General features: G+C 36.0%; 1 protein-coding gene and 1 long non-coding RNA gene across 9 annotated transcripts in view; one reads left to right on the top strand and one right to left on the bottom strand.

Annotated features, from left to right (window-relative positions):
* On the top strand, window positions 1-10,380 carry LOC135111174 (uncharacterized). The gene is made up of 3 exons (XR_010273591.1): window positions 1-87; window positions 1,408-1,474; window positions 10,324-10,380. It is a non-coding gene; the product is annotated as an uncharacterized LOC135111174 (long non-coding RNA).
* Window positions 8,101-19,580, bottom strand: part of LOC135111173 (CCHC-type zinc finger nucleic acid binding protein-like) — a 21,330-nt gene continuing 9,850 nt past the window's right edge. For 3 of the 8 annotated variants that reach the window (XM_064024233.1, XM_064024235.1, XM_064024236.1), the window contains exons 6-8: window positions 11,646-11,794; window positions 11,137-11,219; window positions 8,101-10,530 (exon numbers count right to left, since the gene is read on the bottom strand). In XM_064024233.1, coding sequence (XP_063880303.1) covers window positions 10,303-10,530; window positions 11,137-11,219; window positions 11,646-11,794 — 460 coding nt within the window. In that variant the 3' untranslated portion in view covers window positions 8,101-10,302. Of the gene's footprint in view, window positions 10,531-11,136; window positions 11,220-11,645; window positions 11,795-14,271; window positions 16,868-19,580 lie in introns of those variants that run through there. The other 5 variants (XM_064024239.1, XM_064024240.1, XM_064024241.1 and 2 more) reach the window with 2 other exon arrangements.

Consider the following 19,580-nt stretch of genomic DNA (forward strand, 5'->3'; position numbering starts at 1 on the left):
TGTTGACAGGAGATGGCGTCGGCGGGCAGCCAGCAAGTATTAATCCTCTTGACTGGCAGCGCTCTCTGCGGGTGGACGTGTGCATAGGTACGTCTCCTGACCACGTGCTTCATTATTACATATAAGCCATGTGAGCAATGTTATTCAATCGAGCTGAGAGTTTAGATATGCTTTCTGAACAGTTCTTTTTTTTTTTTTTTTTTTTTTTGTGATGGATAAAAATGTATGTTACCTATAGCAAGGTTCTACGTGACGTAAATGACTACACAGGTTGGTGATGCATCGTTAATCATTACTCTTTTCGTGCTTTCGTGGGTGTTTGTCATCACAGGTGTGGTGTGATATTTATGACATAGTGAAATACTTAGTGTAGGCAGCGTGCGTGCGGGAAGGCGGATGATGGGATTATGGACAGATTAAAATAGTTTCGAGAGAATGGCAGGAGGAGGCAGGTTTGGTGTGGAGCCTGCATGTATATAATCTCTCTCTCTCTCTCTCTCTCTCTCTCTCTCTCTCTCTCTCTCTCTCTCTCTGCTATTGATAAGAGATTAATTGCAAACAAGAACATTAATTAATTTATTTTATTCCTTGCTTAGCTTACACCCTTTTCCTTCCAGTCTTGCCACGGATACCAATGTTTTATTTCATTGTGGCTAAAGTGCTAATTTAACGTCTTGCAGAATGACATTTATCCGAAATACCACGAGATGAGATGAAATGATAAAACTACCTAACGTGATTGCTACACCAACTCCTGCCACGTTTCGGCTACCTGGTATCATAAACTTTGTCTAGAATTTAGATTCACATTCCACAGATGCATTAAAGGTTGTATGAGTGAAATATAGGTGTAATAAAAGGTCGTGTGCTTTCCAAATTCCTACTTACTGCCCTTAGTTCATTGTCTGATCAGGGATTCTTGACAATTTCATCTCTTAGAATTAATCTGTAGGTGTGTTTTTTCTTGGAATCCAGGACACGAGGTAAAAATGTGATTGGATGGCAGAGCACGTGGTGTCACGAGTAGCTCCCAAGTAGCTGTTGTACAGACTCGTATGCGCTTATGCTTCCTTCCAGCCAACGCATGCTTGACGTAAGCTTAGGCAGATTCCGTATTTTCCTCTCGGATCATCTTGCGAACTTTCACCAAAGTGAGAAGTGACATGCTTAATATGAAGGCATGCTATATACTGAAGATGGAAAGGGGTAGGGGGGGACCTAGATCTAACACCCCATACAAACAGCTGGGAATGCACTATTTTGCTTTTGCTTATTTGTCTGAATGTGAGACAGCCACCCCCCCCCCCCCGCCCATCAGTAATAGTCACGAGCCGCCACTGTAAGTGTTGAATTTGTTAGATTTTGAAAAGACTTGGTTCACTACTACATTGAAATTTCTACTTGCAGAAAGCTGATGTGCTGGAGGAATACTTCTCCAGCACTGAAGAACATGCGTCTCTTCACTTCACCACGAGTAAGTGTGTGCATTATTATCTACAATTTACTGATAAATTACCAGCCATAGTAGTAAAACTTAGAATGTTTACTAGTCCCTAAAATCTTTCTCTGCCAAGCCATTATGTCTTATATTTAGTTTAATGTAGACATTATTCACAGCAAAATTGCTTTAATTACTTTAATTTTAAAATTTTAAAATGTATTTTGATGTGCGAGCTGCTGTGGGTGAGGTCTTCCTAGGCATTGTAAGTGTACACATTGCATGTGTATATTTATTAACTTGAACTAGATACAGGCTGGGTTTAGCTTTGATTCACTATACTTTTGTGGGCCAGTCAAGTGCCTGGTGTTGCTGCTCCTGTGTGGGGTGTCTTTCTACTCAGTCTGTGCATTTTTGTGAGTTTTTATCCTTTGTGTTAATGCGTTTTGAGTTGAGTAGACTTTCATCTTGTGTTCCTTTTATTTAAATGCTACTTGTCCTGTGTTTGCCCTGTAAGTTATCATGACCAGAGGATACTCTCCCTTCGGTATTTTGAGCTCGGTCGCCTGTTATCTCTCCAGACTCCTCAATTTTTAAGGTGATAGAGAGTCTGTCTTCTGAGAGATTGGAGACAAGCTGAGCTTGCACAAGTGCTGTAATATCCCAGAGGCCATGGGTGGTGGTTCCTGTGGATGGTTGCTCCCAGAATATTAAAGCCTTATTATAACAATATTTTAAAATATTTCTGGGTTGTATGTCTTGATACTGCACTTGTAATGATACTTTTGAGTATATCTTAGTCGTATGTCTTGGTTATTCACTTATGTTTGACGGAGAATGGGTAGTGGTTTGGGATGGCAAGAACAGTGATATTTCTAAAGTGCCTTGCATTTTCCTTGTAGAGGCAAAAGGAATAGTATTAACTCGCAAGAAGATTGACTCCTAAACAGAGTAAGTAATCCTTTATTTACAGATAGTTCAAAGTCTGGTGCTGGAGTTGGACATGGTATCTTCCCTTCATTCTTTCAAGGCATATGGATACACCTTTCAGCTACCTTGTTCTCCTTCCCCTTATCATGTCAACGTAGTATGAGAGAGTTCCTGTTTCTCAACTCTTTCAATTCAGTAGGCATGGTTGAGTAGTACAGAGCATATGTGTATATTTATTAACTTGAACTAGATACAGGCTGGGTTTAGCTTTGTGACTCACTATACTTTTGTGGGCCAGTCAAGTGCCTGGTGTCACTGCTCCTGTATGGGGGGTGTCTTTCTACTTGGTGTGTGCATTTTTGTGATTTTATTTTTATCCTTGTGTGTTATTGCATTTTGAGTTGAGTAGACTCTTGTCTTGTGTTCCTTTTATTTAAATGATATTTGTCCTGTGTTTGTCCTGTAAGTTATCGTGACCAGAGGATACTCTTTCTTTAGTAGTGTTTTGAGTTCAGTCATCTGTTTTCTGTCCAGACTCCTCAATTTTTAAGGTGATAGAGTCTGTCTTCCGAGAGTTTGGAGACAAGCTGAACTTGCACAAGAGTGCTGTAACATTCTGGAGGGAGTTCGTTGTGGTTCCTTTGGGCACTTGCTTCCAGAATATTAAACCTCATTGTAACAAATACTTTTGAGTATTTTTAGGTTTTATGTCTTGATATTTCACTTGTAAGGATACTTTTGACTATATCTTGGTCATATGCCTTGGTTCACTTGTAGATGGAGAATGGATAGTAGTTTGGGATGGCAAGAATAGTGATATTTCTAAAATCAGTCACTGATTTTAGCAAATGGTTGCTTGAGTTCTTTCTATCTGTTAGGACAAGTTTGGAGTTCATAATTTTCTTAAATTGTGAGATAAGAGTGGGGACCTTATGGCTGCTGCAGTTGTATACAACTCATGAGTGACCTGGACTTGTTCATTTTTGTCCTGCACTAAGCTATTGGTATAAACTAATAGTTAGATACATGGATATTAGCTATATTCAGTACTCTTCCTATGTATGTTTCTGCCAGATCCCATTTGATACCCCACACAGGTATGCTTACCAATTTTGTCAAGACTAGATTATTCAGTGTGCAACTCGGGCCACACTGTAAGAATACTTAAAGTATCATTTGCTCTCTCTCTCTCTCTCTCTCTCTCTCTCTCTCTCTCTCTCTCTCTCTCTCTCTCTCTCTCTCTCTCTCTCTCTCTCTCTCTCTCTCTCTCTCTCTCTCTCTCTCTCTCTCTCTCTCTCTCTCTCTCTCTCTCTCTCTCTCTCTCTCTCTCTCTCCAAATATAGACTCATGATGAACTATTTGTAACTACATAGTTTTATGAACACTGTAGTTACTAAAGTTCTTCCAGGTTTTATTAAGTTAACCTGTGATGTGGCAAATAAGAGAATTTAATTCTCTTGACCATGTCATTTGATATGAAGATTATGTGATAAGGTGTCTACTTGATACTTCCTCATGAATATCATGAAGGAAAGTTTTGTAAAGACAAGAGTTTAGACATCACTGCTGCTGCCTCCTTAATACCTCCATGGATGACCATCACTGCTGCTGCTGCCAACCTGCACTGCCATGAATGATCACTGCAGCTGCTGCTATTTTACACTTCTGACTGGTCATCACTGCTTCTGCCATCCTCACATCTATGAATGGTCATCACTGCTGCTGCCATCTTGCACTGAACACTGGTTTTCTTGAGTTGCCTGTTCTTACAGTATTTTAGAGTGAAGCTAAACTTCATCAAGAAAGGCATCTGCTCATGAGAGCAACAGAAAAAGTACACTGTTTTAGGTGTTCAATGTAACTGAAGAACAAAAGTATGCCAACAGTTGGAAGCAAGTCTAATGTAGAAAATTCATGTAACAGGTGTAAAATACATAACCTAAAGATTCAGATGCAAGATGCACTGGGGATTTTTATACATATGAACAAGTCTGTGTTTTACACGTCAAAGGATGTGGTGTAGTTATGTGAAATAAAACAATGTATTACACAACTTGTACTTCCCTAACCTGTTGGGGGTTTCCTATTACAGAATGAGAAAGTTGAGAATATAAAAAATTTACAAACCCAAATAAGTGAAGGAAGTGGATTTGTTGGTGATAGCATCTTATGAGCTGTTTCTGTAGGTATATCATATAAAAGACCAAGATGCCAGGTAAGTTAAGTAATTTGGAAAATTAAGAGCTCAGTTGGCAGCTACACCAGTGATTATTTGCTTATTATTTTCACAATGGACCTTATGAAAAGCAATTTTGTGTAAAATTATGTTCTGATCTGATACAGATCTGCCCAATGAAGGGAGTAGTTAAGGATTGGTGGTTATTAAAAAGAAACAGATGGAAAAAGGTTTGAAATGAAAGTAGCTGAAGCAGTATTGCATTTGAGTACAAGTGCAAGAAGTCCAGGGTTCAAATGCTGGCCACAACCATGAGTTTTCTGGGATAACTACCTGTTCCAAGGTTCACCCAGTCTGAAATGGGTACTAGACAGCACCTAGTTAACTCTAAAATGTATGCTTTAGGTCTAGGGTATCTATGGGCAGTATTGATGCAGCAGAATGACTAAGGTCAAGATATTTCTCCTATCCACACAACAATGTCTCATCAAGGTTCAAATCTATGATTACATAAATAATATATGGAAATTTGAATGGATCGGTAAGCTATCTCGGGTTCAACTAAGAGATGCAGTGTCCAAGTGGTCTGCTCTGAACTGACAAGTTCACTGATATAAGTTGAAGTTCCCATTAAATCTAGCTATTTCATAGTCCAGTGTGCCATCACAGTGCCTGAAGATCACCACATAATACCTATTAACCCCATATTAGACTAAGTGCAATGAGGAGCTGTGGGGAGATGGCATGAGGCTCTTAAAAAAAATTGTTTGCACTCCAAGAGACTTCACCTAACCATCCAACTTCCCTAAGGGAAAAATAATAAATAAATATAATGTGACCGTTGTCCAAACTCTCAATCACTGCAACAGATGAAGTAAAAGAAAAAAAAAAAAAGACAAGAGGCTGGATCAGGGAAGCACTACACTTCTACATTGGCCTCCCACAGGAGTTAGCATGAAAATAATGTTGGGATCATAGGATGTAGGGCCAAGTCTTACATGAAAGACCTGCCCAGTGACTGATATAGCTTATTTGAATTACAACTTTATTGTCACAATCTTTATCAAATTTATAATGTAGGCAAGATATAAAGTATACCTAAAAAAAGGAATCGTCATAGAGGGTGCACTTTGGCTTCCTTGTCCCAATACTTAAAGTATGTAATCAGGACGAAACCAGCCTATTGCACTTCACATACTGTTTCTGCCCTAACAGCCAAGTCAATAGAATCCCATAAACAGAATAAGACAAAAGTTATACTTTGTTTCTGCCCATCTAACATATGCTTGTCTACCACTTACCACTTGTATAATGATGAAACAACCTATGTGCATACATCATTCAGGAAGCAGAGTTTGGAAGATTGAGAGTTGAATTTTAACTCTGTTTTTGTAGAGCAAGGTCATTTGGCAATAGAACTCAATCTAATTAAACATAAGTATGCACGTGTAACTACATAATAAGCCCACATCACTGGTTAATCCATTTTTTTACATTCCATTACAGATATTATGGAGTGTTTTGTGTGTGTATGTAATTTACCCATGGTCATCTGCTGGTCTCCAGACAGCCAACTGTTTCCGTATGGAAAGAGTTTGGAAGTCGTCGATGACTGATCTTAAGATAGGTGAAACCACTAACACACCACGCACCAGGACAGGGAGGTCACATCCCTTTAGCTTACATCCCTCATCTACTTATTGCTAGGTGAACAGAGGCTGTACATTAAGAGGCTCATCCATCTGCTTTACCACTCCTGAGACTCAAACCCAAGCCTCGTCAGTCATGAGCCAAGTGTGTTAACCAGGGTGTGTAATGTGTGTGTGTGTGTGTGTGTGTGTGTGTGTGTGTGTGTGAGACCAAGATGCCTTTATCAATGGGCGACATGCATTTTGCCTATAAATGCACACAATTTCTTTGATTGATTACTGGCTAGCAAATTTTGTTTTGGTCAATAAAAAATACACATGCAACATCTGAAAAAAAAAAATATATACATAACATATAGTAATAAAATAACTGACATTCAGTTGCAAGTGGAAAAAGGGGAAATGTGATGAGATAAGGAAGGTATGGAATGGGAACAGTTTATTTTGAGGGTGGGGATAGGTCTAAATGGTAAGGAGGTTGTATCTTTGTAGGAAACCTTTTATTATTTTTTTGACCTTGAGTTTAATGGTTTAGATGGAAAACTCTTGGATTATAGTATCAAGAGTATGATGTATGATGATACTGTTGTCTAAATTCTGTCCTGGGTCTGAATTCTAATCATCCACCTTACTTGATGAAACTCTTGGATTATAGTATCAAGAGTATGATGTATGATGATACTGTTGTCTAAATTCTGTCCTGGTTCTGAATTCTAATCATCCACCTTACTTGATGAGTCGGATGATTGATGCATGGAAAGTACTATCCACCTTACTTGATGAGTCAGATGATTGATGCATGGAAAGTACTATGTGTTTAGAGTACAAGCCATCTGACAAAGATCTAAATTCTTTAAATTTTTAAAGTGAAATGTAATCATCTTTGCAAGTAAAACTGAATTAATGATAAATGGACAAAAATCAGCATATATATATATATATATATATATATATATATATATATATATATATATATATATATATATATATATATATATATATATATATATATATATATATATATATATTATAAAATTAATTTAGTTATTTATATATTCAACATATTTCATGATAGGAGGTACTTGGATGAATAACTCTGGTTTGATAAGAGTAGTGTTCTATTGTATCTATCTTGGATAAGGAGGCCCTGTCCACAACCTTAATAAGAAAGGTATTTTGTACTGTATAGATTTTGGCAACACTTACATTATGTTTTTGTCCTCAAGCTGTACTTTAACAACACAAGAATTCTGGAATAAATGTACTTTCTGTAAGATAGAAACTTTAAAAAAGAAATCACTTGGGTTCAGGAATTAAGGGAATCCACTAAGGATAAGGGTTCCCAAATGCCTAAACCAAACTCCTCCATGAGGAGGTGTCATCCTAAGCCTGAAAGATTAGGGGAACTGGTCATAAAATGGGTAGGGAGGGGGATAACAAAAAATGAAACTACCTGAGTACAGGTGTTTATATAAGCACAGTAATTTCTACATCCTAATAATTATTTGCTTATCATATAATAATTTTATGTAATTAGAATGGAATAATTGTAATATCCTGAGCTCTTTTAATGTAAACAAGTTATATAACCATGAGTTCCCCTCTAAAAGACAGGGTAACTGTACATGAGTATTTTCATCCTGATAATTAAAATCAATATATGTTGTAATGTTTCCATCCACAAGTAACTTAAAATATAAATGCCAATATATTGACTTGTTCTAAGCAAGAGGCATTATTGACACTAGTAGCATGGCAGCAGGATACCACAACACTAACTTATCCCTAAGATAGATGGAGGTGATTGTTACCTAGATCAGATGTTTAATTTCCCTCTCTTTGAAGGCAGAGCTTTGTCTCAGGATTCAATAAGTGTTGGGAGTTTTAAGCTAATGATACCTCATACATTATCGAAATTATTTTTATTTTGAAATCCCTTTCAAAAAATTACTTGCTCCATGGCTATAAATTTAAGCAGTTGAAAAGGATACTTATTTAGATTTTGGGTAGTTCAAAAAATTCCTGGAAGTAAGTGCAGATTTATACTTGAAACCTATGAAAACATAAATATATAAATCGCTGCACCTTAGTCATATACATTAAATTAGATATGTTGCTTACATATAAAATTCACTGCACAAAATAATAACAGAATTGGACACTCAGAAACTTTGTCTTTAGTAAAACCCAAAATGCTTCTTTTATCTTAAACAGAAGAATGCTACACAAGAATGGACAGTACATTTTATTCCCAAGTGAGCTGGTTGTTATGATGGAAATCTTCCCATGTTTAGTTACCCTGTTCCTAATGAAGGTATGGAAGGTTAAGCACTCCTCCATTTTCATTCAGAACCAAATATGCAACATTCTATCATATTGGACACACATCTCAACTCTCTTAATCTGGGAGAACATGAAAAATCAGATGTGATTATCACACATTAAACATTTCTACAAAAATTATTGAATGCAGACACCTTTATTACCAACACTTCAAATCAGTAATCTTTAAATTGGCTTAGTATATACAAGCAATCAATTGCCCAGCTATCCTCCTAAACCAAAATAATAATCTATTTATATTAGATAATACACAATTATTAAACAGATAACACAAAAACCTCGCTAATTCAACATACAAAGAATCCCTTATGAATTGTTCAGAAAAATACACTTGCCAAGCTTTCAAGGTTTGTCAAGGAATTCAAAATATTACTTTGGTTAATGGATAATAACTCTGAACCCAGAAGTTGATTTTTATACAAATTTTCTTATATAACTGGTGCATTAATATAATAACAGCAGTATGTATTTCACCAAGGTATTTAATATTTACATCAACACCTGTATGCAAAGTAAGTAAACTTATCATAATTAATTTTGGGCACATTTAGACAAAGTGGATGCTCCAGGGATGCTATGTACTCCATAATGTCTACAGGGATCTGTTGTGGGTGACACCATCCTCTGACCAGCTAAGGTTTATGTGATGATCAATTACTGGTGGACCAAAGTCATGCTGTCTTAACCACTCAGTTAAGCAACTGCTGTCAATTAAACACCTATGACATTACTCCATAAAAATTTCAATAACTCTGGTCACCATCACTTATATTTATTTACCTTTTTCAAAGAACTACATTTATTTACTTTTTTCAAAGAATTAAATCATGTAGTCTGGAGTATTCCTAAACTCTGGTCAAGTTAAGCAATTCCTTAAAAGTAAATAAATCATGGAAAAAAATTCAACACAAAACGGAATTACAAGTTCAGCCTGTCTCGAAAAATAAAAATAAATAGAAAAAAATTCAACACAAAACAGAATTACAAGTTCAGCCTGTCTCGAGTGACCGCAACATAATCATGTACGTAAGCACTCTTTCAATTAACCAAATGTTGGCACTTTAGAAGCAAGTTAGTAATGGTATGGAATTATGGAATGTACAGGAGTAGTAATGGTGCTAGAGCAGTACTAAAATTAGAGGTCCTGGACAACAGAGATATCACAGTAGTTATCATACTACAGCATTATGTTCAAATCTCAAGATATGCAAATACACCAAATAAAATAAATTTCCAACAGAAAGACCAGGACCACAGCAACAGAGGGTTACATAAGTTTGACAGCCTACACTAAGTTTAAATAATTAAGTAAAACTGCACCACCAACTTACTGGTACAGAGAGAAAATGGTAATGTTTCGTCACAATAAGTTCACCATGCATCAAGTCGTACCTCAGTTTGCTGATGCTCTAATTTTGCAAACATCAACTTACTTGAAAATACCTTGGCCCACTATCTTAAGTACCTGGTTTATGCCATGCCCATTACAAAACTGTTGTTATAACACATGAATATACAAATATTGTCATCATGATGCACTAAATGGAGATCTATAAGCAATGAAATCTGACAGTTACAACTTATTGGTTCTTTGAATGACTGAATACATTTCATCTACTGCAAATAAAAAAAAAAAACTGAGGTTGAAATTGAGAGGTTTCATTCACACAAATTTTCACAAATAAAATGCTACTTTGACTTAGCGAGGTTTTAGTGAATGTCCAAGAAGAGACATGTTGTTCAGCGCTGGAAATTTCATGTTTTAATCAATAGCGTTGCCGCTTCAGGTCCCAGTTATCCTGCCTCGTCATTGCATCTCGCTTCAGTCCTTGTTGGTAATGATCCAGACCATAGCTCTGCTGGCAGCCTGAGTTTAGCATGGACTGTGGATGAGATTCCTGTGAGTAGTGGTCCCCTGGCATTCTTGAATTTTCACTTCTAATTTCACTAAATCGATCCATTTGATGTCTACCTTGCATTCCTTGAAGCCCATCCTGGCAGCAAGAAAATACACATATGTATATCCCTTGAAAGATACATCTAATGAAAGTCCATCTGCTATGAAAAGGCTTTTCAGTCTTTCATCAGTGTTAAAATATCTTGGAACTATCACTTAATTATATAACTGCAAAGAATAATACCATACATGACAGAAAAGAGAATATGTGAAACACATGTTGCTTGAAAGCTGTGACATGGAGGAAGCACCGCCTATTTAATTGTGTTATGAATACATATCCCAAAAATGAACAATGATAGGTTCACTAAAACAGTATTGTCCAAAATCTATTCAATACTAGAATGAAACATTTGTGGTGTTACTGCACCTGACATGTGATGATTTTCCTTGAAAAGAAAGGTGCATGATATATATATATATATATATATATATATATATATATATATATATATATATATATATATATATATATATATATATATATATATATATATACCTAAAATTACTTGTAAAACTACCTTTTCATAATGTAATACACAAGATGTAACTCATGAACCATTAAGTTCCACATATCTTACAACAATGGGTGACACTATAGAGCATAGAACAATTTTCAATATTTTTTGCCCTGTAGACATACCATTCCACTGTTGTAGTTGCCTCCTTGAGAACTCAACATGGCTGCTCTCTCCATCTCCAATGCCTTCTCTTTTTCCAGTAATTCTGAGGGAAGAGACAACTATATGCTAGAAAATGCTATATATATATATATATATATATATATATATATATATATATATATATATATATATATATATATATATATATATATATATATATATAATCTTCCCATCACTGTAATACTCTACATCCTACCATTTCACATATGTATATGGTAAAATTTCACATAATAGTTAATTAATACCATGGAATGTAAAGTCATGGGATATAGAATATCAAAACAATGTAAAGAATATTTGCAATAGATACTGGAACCTTTCTTTATTTTAATTTTATATTGCAGTAATTAATTTGTTTGCTCTCTCTCTCTCTCTCTCTCTCTCTCTCTCTCTCTCTCTCTCTCTCTCTCTCTCTCTCTCTCTCTCTCTCTCTCTCTCTCTCTCTCTCATACACCCACAAAATACCTACCTCTTTTCAGTTTTTCATTCTCATACTTTTGATTCACAAAATCAAGCTGTCTTTTAAGCTGCTGCATCTCACTTTGAAGATTTGGTCCAAATGGCATGTCCTTTCTGCACATGTCACTTCCAAATAAGAAAGGACTTCTACCTGGTGATCTGTTGAGCCAATAATAATTATAATTATTTTCAGTTCCATTATATAAAATTAAATTTAAGAAAATGTTTGTCTGTTTATATAAAATGAGTGAAACTATACATGATTTCCTTTCATGCAATCAAATCCAGATATTACTAATTGTAGTAATAAACAAGTACAGTCTATAAATTGCAACTTTAGTCAGGACCTGCCTTGTGTATGTCAGCTGCCTTTTTGTAGTCTCCTTATTTTCTGATGTTCTTTTATATTTGAAGAATGCATTTGCACTAAATTTTTGTCAAATTTACAGATATACTGTTAGTATACATGGTCCCCAATATCTGAAGATTTAAATATTTTGTTTTTCTCTCCCTCTCACTCTTGATGACAGTTTAATGAATAAATAAAAAAAGAACAGTTTATGTTGTATTGAGAAAGCTTTGACATGACAGTTGATTGATAATAATGTAGGATGTATTACATTTAATATCTGATATAGATGGGACTTGACTGAAGGGGATGTAAGCTTATCTTATTAGAATGTATGGGATAAATGGCCAAACAAAGGTAAGGACATGTGGAAGCACGGATGTGTACATGATGTAAGAAGAGGAATGAAAACAAATAGTTGTGGACATGAGTAAAATGTGTTAATAGTTGTTGAAAACTCTCTCTCTCTCTCTCTCTCTCTCTCTCTCTCTCTCTCTCTCTCTCTCTCTCTCTCTCTCTCTCTCTCTCTCTCTCTCCAGATTCCTAATAACAGGAAGCAAGAATGAACTATGAAAGCTCATGAACTTGATGGAGTGTGCTAAACGCATAATTTAGAGATGAATGTAAGCAAAAATAAAGTAAGAGTTTGAAAAGAATTAAGATTAGGTCAATTCTGACAATTCATATAGAGTAAGAGGCAGATACCACAGAAAATGAGAAATAGAGCTGGAAGGAGAAAAAAAGGATAAGAGAAATTAATTTAAATATCTTGGTTCTACTACATATGTGCAAGCACAGAAGATGAGGTACAAGAATGATTTGTGTGGAAAGTGACGATCTCTATGACAAAATATAAAAGAAAGGACAGTAAGCATGCAAGTAAAACAAGGTTTTGGCTGATGGAATAACTATTAGTAATCTCTTGTGAGACTTGCATATCAAATAAAATACAAAGGTCGAGGATCCAAGCAGCTGAAATAAATTATGAGAAAATTGCTCTGTTGTGAAGAATAAATGGTGAAAAGCCAGGTGTGTGTAAAACAGATGACATGTAAAGGTGAAGAACCAGCATATAAATAAGGCGAGATCAAAAGCAGTAACCTAAGAGTACTTTGGCCACAGTTCTAGTGGTATAAAGAGAGATTACTGAATTTAAATAAACTTTAGTGCAAAAGAGTGACTCCAGTAATACATTTAAGAGGACAATGCTGGGATATGTGAGAGGAGTGAGCAGAGGGTGAGAGTATTAGATCATGCAAGATGGACAGTATTAAATATAGTCTCTCTGCTACAGCCATTCAATCAAGGGTGAAGGAGTACACCACGTGGGCCAAAAAAAATCTTACCATTATAAAATTCTTGTCATTTCCACTAAAAATAACATTTCTCTTACTTTCAGGAGAATCATAGTTGAAGTCTTATATTTTCATCCAAAGCATCAATGGATCCAGCAATTCAATATTCAGTGCAAGGAGAAATGCACTTAGCAGACTCACAATCTTGGTGTACTGTATTTAACATTAGTTCTTCAGAGATCAGCCTCCTGTGACAAATGTCATTGATTTCTTTAGTGATTCCTTCAAATGTTTTTGTTGTCTGTCCTTGCAGAACATGGCTGCTTTGTCCATATTTTCATCCTCAACATTGTTTCCCTGAATTTATCAATTAGATGCCTGAGTCTGCTTGGTGCATTTCTCCCAGGAAAGTCCCTCCTGAATGATTGCTGAGTGAGGATTATTGATTTTGTCTCAAAATAAGCCTCTACAATCTACTCTCTCCTTACCCTGAATAATGATTTGCTGGATGCATTGATGCTCTTAGGTGAAAATCTAGGGCTTCAGCTGATTCTCTTGAAAATGAGAGAAGTGTTACATTTTGTGGAAATGATGAGAATTTTGAAATTACTTTTATTGGCCCACTCTGTAGCTCTTAGGAACAGCCATCAGATATAGCTTTTCTCCATCACACATACTTTTGTTACTTCACTTGCAGCAATGTGAGGCCCTAGATACGCATCACATACTACCACTAAAACAACTTACCATTTACCATTTAAGCCTCCACACATCCTCATTTTTTTTATCTTGCCCTCACTCACTCTCTTACTTTCATACACCAAATCTAAACCTTCAGAATCTACTATCAATGCAAAGTTAGTAATCCAACAGTTAATAATTAGATTTCATTAATATTTAAGAATATGCTGATTCATATGATTGATACTAAGCCTGCAACCTAGAAAACTTTTAGACAAGGTCAGCAATACAGTTATAAAGAAAGTAATTGATATTGTGAACCTGTTTATTGAGGATGAACATCAGGCACACAGGGGACAGTAAGTTCTCAATACACACATAAATTCAGAGTAAAAAATGTGAACAACAATAACTTTAGTGGGAATTGTAAGGACTAGAAGACTTTGTAATCAACCGCTCTTCTTCCGCCTTTGTAATGCTAATATTCAAGAGTAACAAAATAGTCTCACTTTTTATATATAGATGTGCAGTGATCAGCAATGTGTCCCATGGAGTTTCAACAAGGAAAGACTCATTTTAATAAAAATAAGAAAATTAGACTGGGCTTCAGATGAACCACTAAATGTTAATTCCCTTGGACTTCCTTGTCCACTTTTGGGGGAAAAGCAACACACTGATCACTTGTAATAATAAAACTATAAAAATAAATGAGCCTTTGATCATCTCCAAAAGTAGCATCAGCTGGTCAGCTCACAAATCTTCATCTCCACAACAACAAAGGGATGACTGTGCAGGTACTGGTTGAAAGATCAATTATAGTGACCTTTTCGGGAACCCCTGAGGTGAATGGTTTCCCGGGCACAGGGGGAGGGGTGGAGCAGCTCCGAGAGGTACTTTGAGTAGATAGGAAATCCTGGTCTTAGGGTGGACACTTATTCTTCATGTGAACAAAAGTAATTCTGGATTCCAAAACAAATACCAAGTTAATGTCTCTCTGATTCTTCAAGATTTCCCTTTGTATGATGACTACTGAACAGATTTCATGTGGATACTTTAACATTTTAACAAATACAAATAACATCCAGAGCTACAACTACTCCACCCTTCCACCTGATGAATACTGTCATCTCCAATCTCCTCCTCCTCTTGAACCTTAACTAAGGGGATGAGCAAGTTGGCCAGGATTTACACCTTCTATGCACCCTCCTATTATCACTCAGTAAAAACTCCACCTTCACCTGCTTGCCACCTAAGCATATACACACACACACGCCAAAAGTGGAGGAAATTTTACCTCGACTTCTGGAATACCATTATCTGTCCTTTCTCCTGCTACTCAGACTGTACCAACCAATACCGGAACAGTCTGTCATCTGAATGTAATGTCATCTACTTCTTTATTTAATCACCTGAATTTGAAAAAAACTCCCACGACAATTTCATAAATGTGTTCACAATTCTCCTCTCTTTGCAACACCTTTGTGCTGATGACCACATCAGTCTCCTTTAATGTATTTCCACCCAGATCAGCATCTTTAAGCCTTTAACAGCAATGCTGAACTGTAACTGTCATCAACATGGAATTACCTTATTAAAAGAAAATTCACATTAAATTTTTCCATGTTCACAGAATTATCAATCTATTCTCAGACCACTTCTTGGAAACCTAGATAATTTATTTCATTACCAATTAATTGCATGTAACTATATCCAAATACAATATATTTAGGTCATCAGCACAAAATGAAAGTAAGTGTAAGGTCATGTACAGCAAAAATTACACCTATACCCCTAACACCAAGTCTGCCACATCAACTAAGTCATCTTGTTTATTCAGAAGCTCATTAAAAAAAAAAAAAGCAACTCTTTCACACACCACTTCAATTCAAGTTTATGAATAAACTTGAAAAGGAGAAAATAATAAGAAAACAAAATAATAATGATAATAAAATAAACACTATTATTTATCAGTAAATGATATTGATAAACAACTCCACAAAATTTAATAAAACAAGATGATTCACAGAAAATCTCATTTCACATGTTTTGAAATTTGGTCATGTTCTCACACTGTATATAACCTGATTGTCTGTTATCACTATCTGTACTTGGCAAAGAACAACTATTGACACTTTGTAGTTGAACAGGACTACATTTAATAAAGCCCTTGCAAACTTTCTCAGTAACACTTCAACATTCAAGGATCTACTGGCTATGACCATCCTACAAGTTGAGAAATTACCATACTGAGAGCAATGGTAAGCTGTCTCCTAAATTCTCTCCTCCACATCACTCTAGTGCCTCTGATAATTTAGGTCTGGTACAAAAGCTATCAATCAATTGATTAATGAAGTGATTAATTAATCATAAAAATCAATACATATCAATAAATAAATCAAGGTTTTGGTTCAAGGAAAACCTCAAACAACCTCTTCCTTCTCCAATAAGGGCAAGTTTGGTAAGATCCAGAGCACAAGACAGTAATCCTACATGCTTCTTTCCAAGCATGTAACATTTGCTTCAAGGCTCAACCATTCAGTAACTGTCAAACTATACTGACTCGATTTTGTGAATTTGCTTACAAGGAAATCCCCACTAAAGGCCTTTCACACGATTTTATTTGCTTCCCGCAAACACATGATGTAACATAGTTGTTGCCTGGAGAGCCCAAGAGGGTGAATAGCCAGGCTGTAACTGTAAAGCCCCAGCACCAGTCTACACCATGGTGTATGTCAGGGGATCATGGTAGTGGGTAGCAGCAGCAGCAGCAGCAGCTTCGGAGGGAGAGACCAGGAGTGGGACAGGCCGGTCTAAGCCACCATCTCACATTGGCGAGAAATATGCCCAAAGCCACCGCACATGTAACATTTTGGGCAGTTGCGAGCCATATGGCCCTTCAGGTTGCATCTGAAAATGCATATAAAGGCATAATCAACTCACATGAAAGTTTGCAAGTTCTGATTTTCAATCATGGAGATTCCAAGAGCGGCATCCAAGCATGGTGGCTAAGATATGTCATCTCGAGAATACCAGTATCAGCAAACTTAGAAATGCCTGAAGCATCAAAAATTTTTGCCTAAGTGTGCATTCTTATTACTGGTCTCTCCTAAACTTTAACCCTTTTGCAGCAGAGCTCAACACTGGCCGATGAAAAATTATAAATGTATTCACAATTTTTTTTTTTTCTCTCTCTCTCTCTCTCTCTCTCCTGGGTTGATTCCATCCCCATCAAAACTGGTCATCAATATTTCACTGAATGTGAAGTGACCACCAAACACATGAGCAGGTCTGGCCATTAGGCACACATGAAACAATGAATGATCTAACTCAAAAATATCTTAAACTCTTGATATAATTACTAAAGAGCGACATTCATTAAAAATTGTATGTTTAACTGGCAATATCAACTATGACTCAATATATCTTGTAAAATACTTTTCAGTTAACTTGTGTGGAACCTAACAAGGTGTTGATCAAATTGTACAGAGGCTATTCATGTAAATATTCAGCATTGTTACCCCCCACATTTTTTCTTTAAGTGTGAATTTCAGGGTTACAAATATTGCTGAAAATTTTGTTTGGTAGTATTCATTTACTACATATGTGGCTAAATCCATGATACTAGGATCAAAAGACTAAAAACATGGCTTTGCATTGAACTAATATTTAAGTACATTTCCTGAAGACCTGATAAAATATCAAATTACCAATACTTAATTTTTTTTTTCAAAAAAACATGCAGCAAAAGGGTTAAGAAAATTAATTGAAGCAATGAGAACTTTTTTTTATTTATTAAGAAAAATACTACTAATAAGTAATTTCAACCTTGAATAATTTCTAATGTACCTTGCTGGTAACTTTCAGTTAATCTTGAAAACAACAAACTTTGTCATGTACATCTACACTTCTGAAGGATGGTAAGGTACATTTAAGAAAATATTTGCCCTAGGCTATCATAATTTAAACTGGTCTATATTTATCTGAAATTGGTAGATACCATAAGTCTTTAACACATTATATTGCAAATACACATATGCTATCATACATTTGCATGCATGTAAGCAGTTTCCTGTGCCTAAGAAAATAATTTTATATGTTGTCACTCAGCCAATGCTCTAACTGCAGTTGTTGACAGCAACTGTAGTTACAGCTTCATGTGGTTTACCATGCCATGCCTGAGGCCTGAGGATGTAAGGCAACCACCCACACCAAACTAAGACAAACCTAAAATAACAGCCTGCTGCAGTGGTCTACTACTCATCTCTTAGAACACACGCACACACACACAAATACTGGTGATCACATGGTTGCTTTTTACTTAGTTCATAACTTGAGTAATCTTGATTGTGAAATCTCTAATATAAAAAATTCCAAGAAATAAAACTGTGATAAATAGTGAAGCCCTTGTGAAAACTTTTGTACTACTATATGAGATACCTCCACAAAACATTAAATAATAATCTACAGCAAGTATAACAGAGTTCCAAGACTAGATAAACAAAGAGTAGAGCAGTATAAAACCATTAAGCTTGGGACAGATATCACCAGAAAAGCCAGGGAAGCAAAATCAGTGTGCAAGTGGAGGTGGTGTGTAGCTGAGTAGTAATTTAACTTTTTATTATATTACTGTCAGTGATACATAGTGCACTGGTTCTTCAAAACACGATACCAAATATTCACATGCACAACATATGATTAACTGTGTGGGATGAACACAGCAACACAACTAAATAGTGATACAATTCCATTTGCATTCATCTGACAAATGATTATTTATTCTTATGATAAAACATAAGAATGTCCTGACTTTCTTCTTCCCCCACCATCCTTCACTCCCACAAACATGATCTTCCCTCCTCCCACTTTTTTCATCACTAGAAAGAGAGAGAGAGAGAGAGAGAGAGAGAGAGAGAGAGAGAGAGAGAGAGAGAGAGAGAGAGAGAGAGAGAGAGAGAGAGAGAGAGAGAGAGAGAGAGAGAGAGAGAGAGAGAGAGAGAGAGAGAGAGAGAGAGAGATGCACAGCACCAACTCCAGGATAAACAAATGCATTGTCTGTCCAAAAAATCTGTGGAATCTCATAAGAATAACAGCAAACATACACACATCAGTTATGCACAGCACATTTCACAATTAAAATTTCCCAGCTTGATCCTATCTTTTAGCTTCCATGAAATATCTCTAACAGATACAAATTTTCCCTTCATCATCCAACCTTGCCAGGCATTAACTCCCTTTAACGAGTTGGGGGAAGGGAAAAAGCTCACTTAATACCCATTTCCCCTTAAAAAAAAAAAAAAAAAAAAAAAAAAAAAAAAAAAAAAAAATTAGAGAAAAGAGAAATCAAAATGGATAGGCTACTTAAGTAGGTTCTGGTTGGGTGCTGATATTCCTGCCTTGGAGCAAGTCAAATTTTAACATGAGAACAAACATGATCCAGGCAATACAAGCTGTCAGAATTAAGGTTCCTTACAAAACAACGGACCATCTTGTAACAAGCTGAAAAAATCCCCATCAACCTCAGTGGAAAGATACACATGCCACCTAACCTTTAGTCTGAATAACCTAATTAAAGAACTACACTAGAGGGAACTGCACTGCATATCTAAAAAACAGGTGCTGC

Source organism: Scylla paramamosain, chromosome 21 (assembly GCF_035594125.1).
Source record: "Scylla paramamosain isolate STU-SP2022 chromosome 21, ASM3559412v1, whole genome shotgun sequence".
Classification (NCBI taxonomy): Eukaryota; Metazoa; Arthropoda; class Malacostraca; order Decapoda; family Portunidae; genus Scylla; species Scylla paramamosain.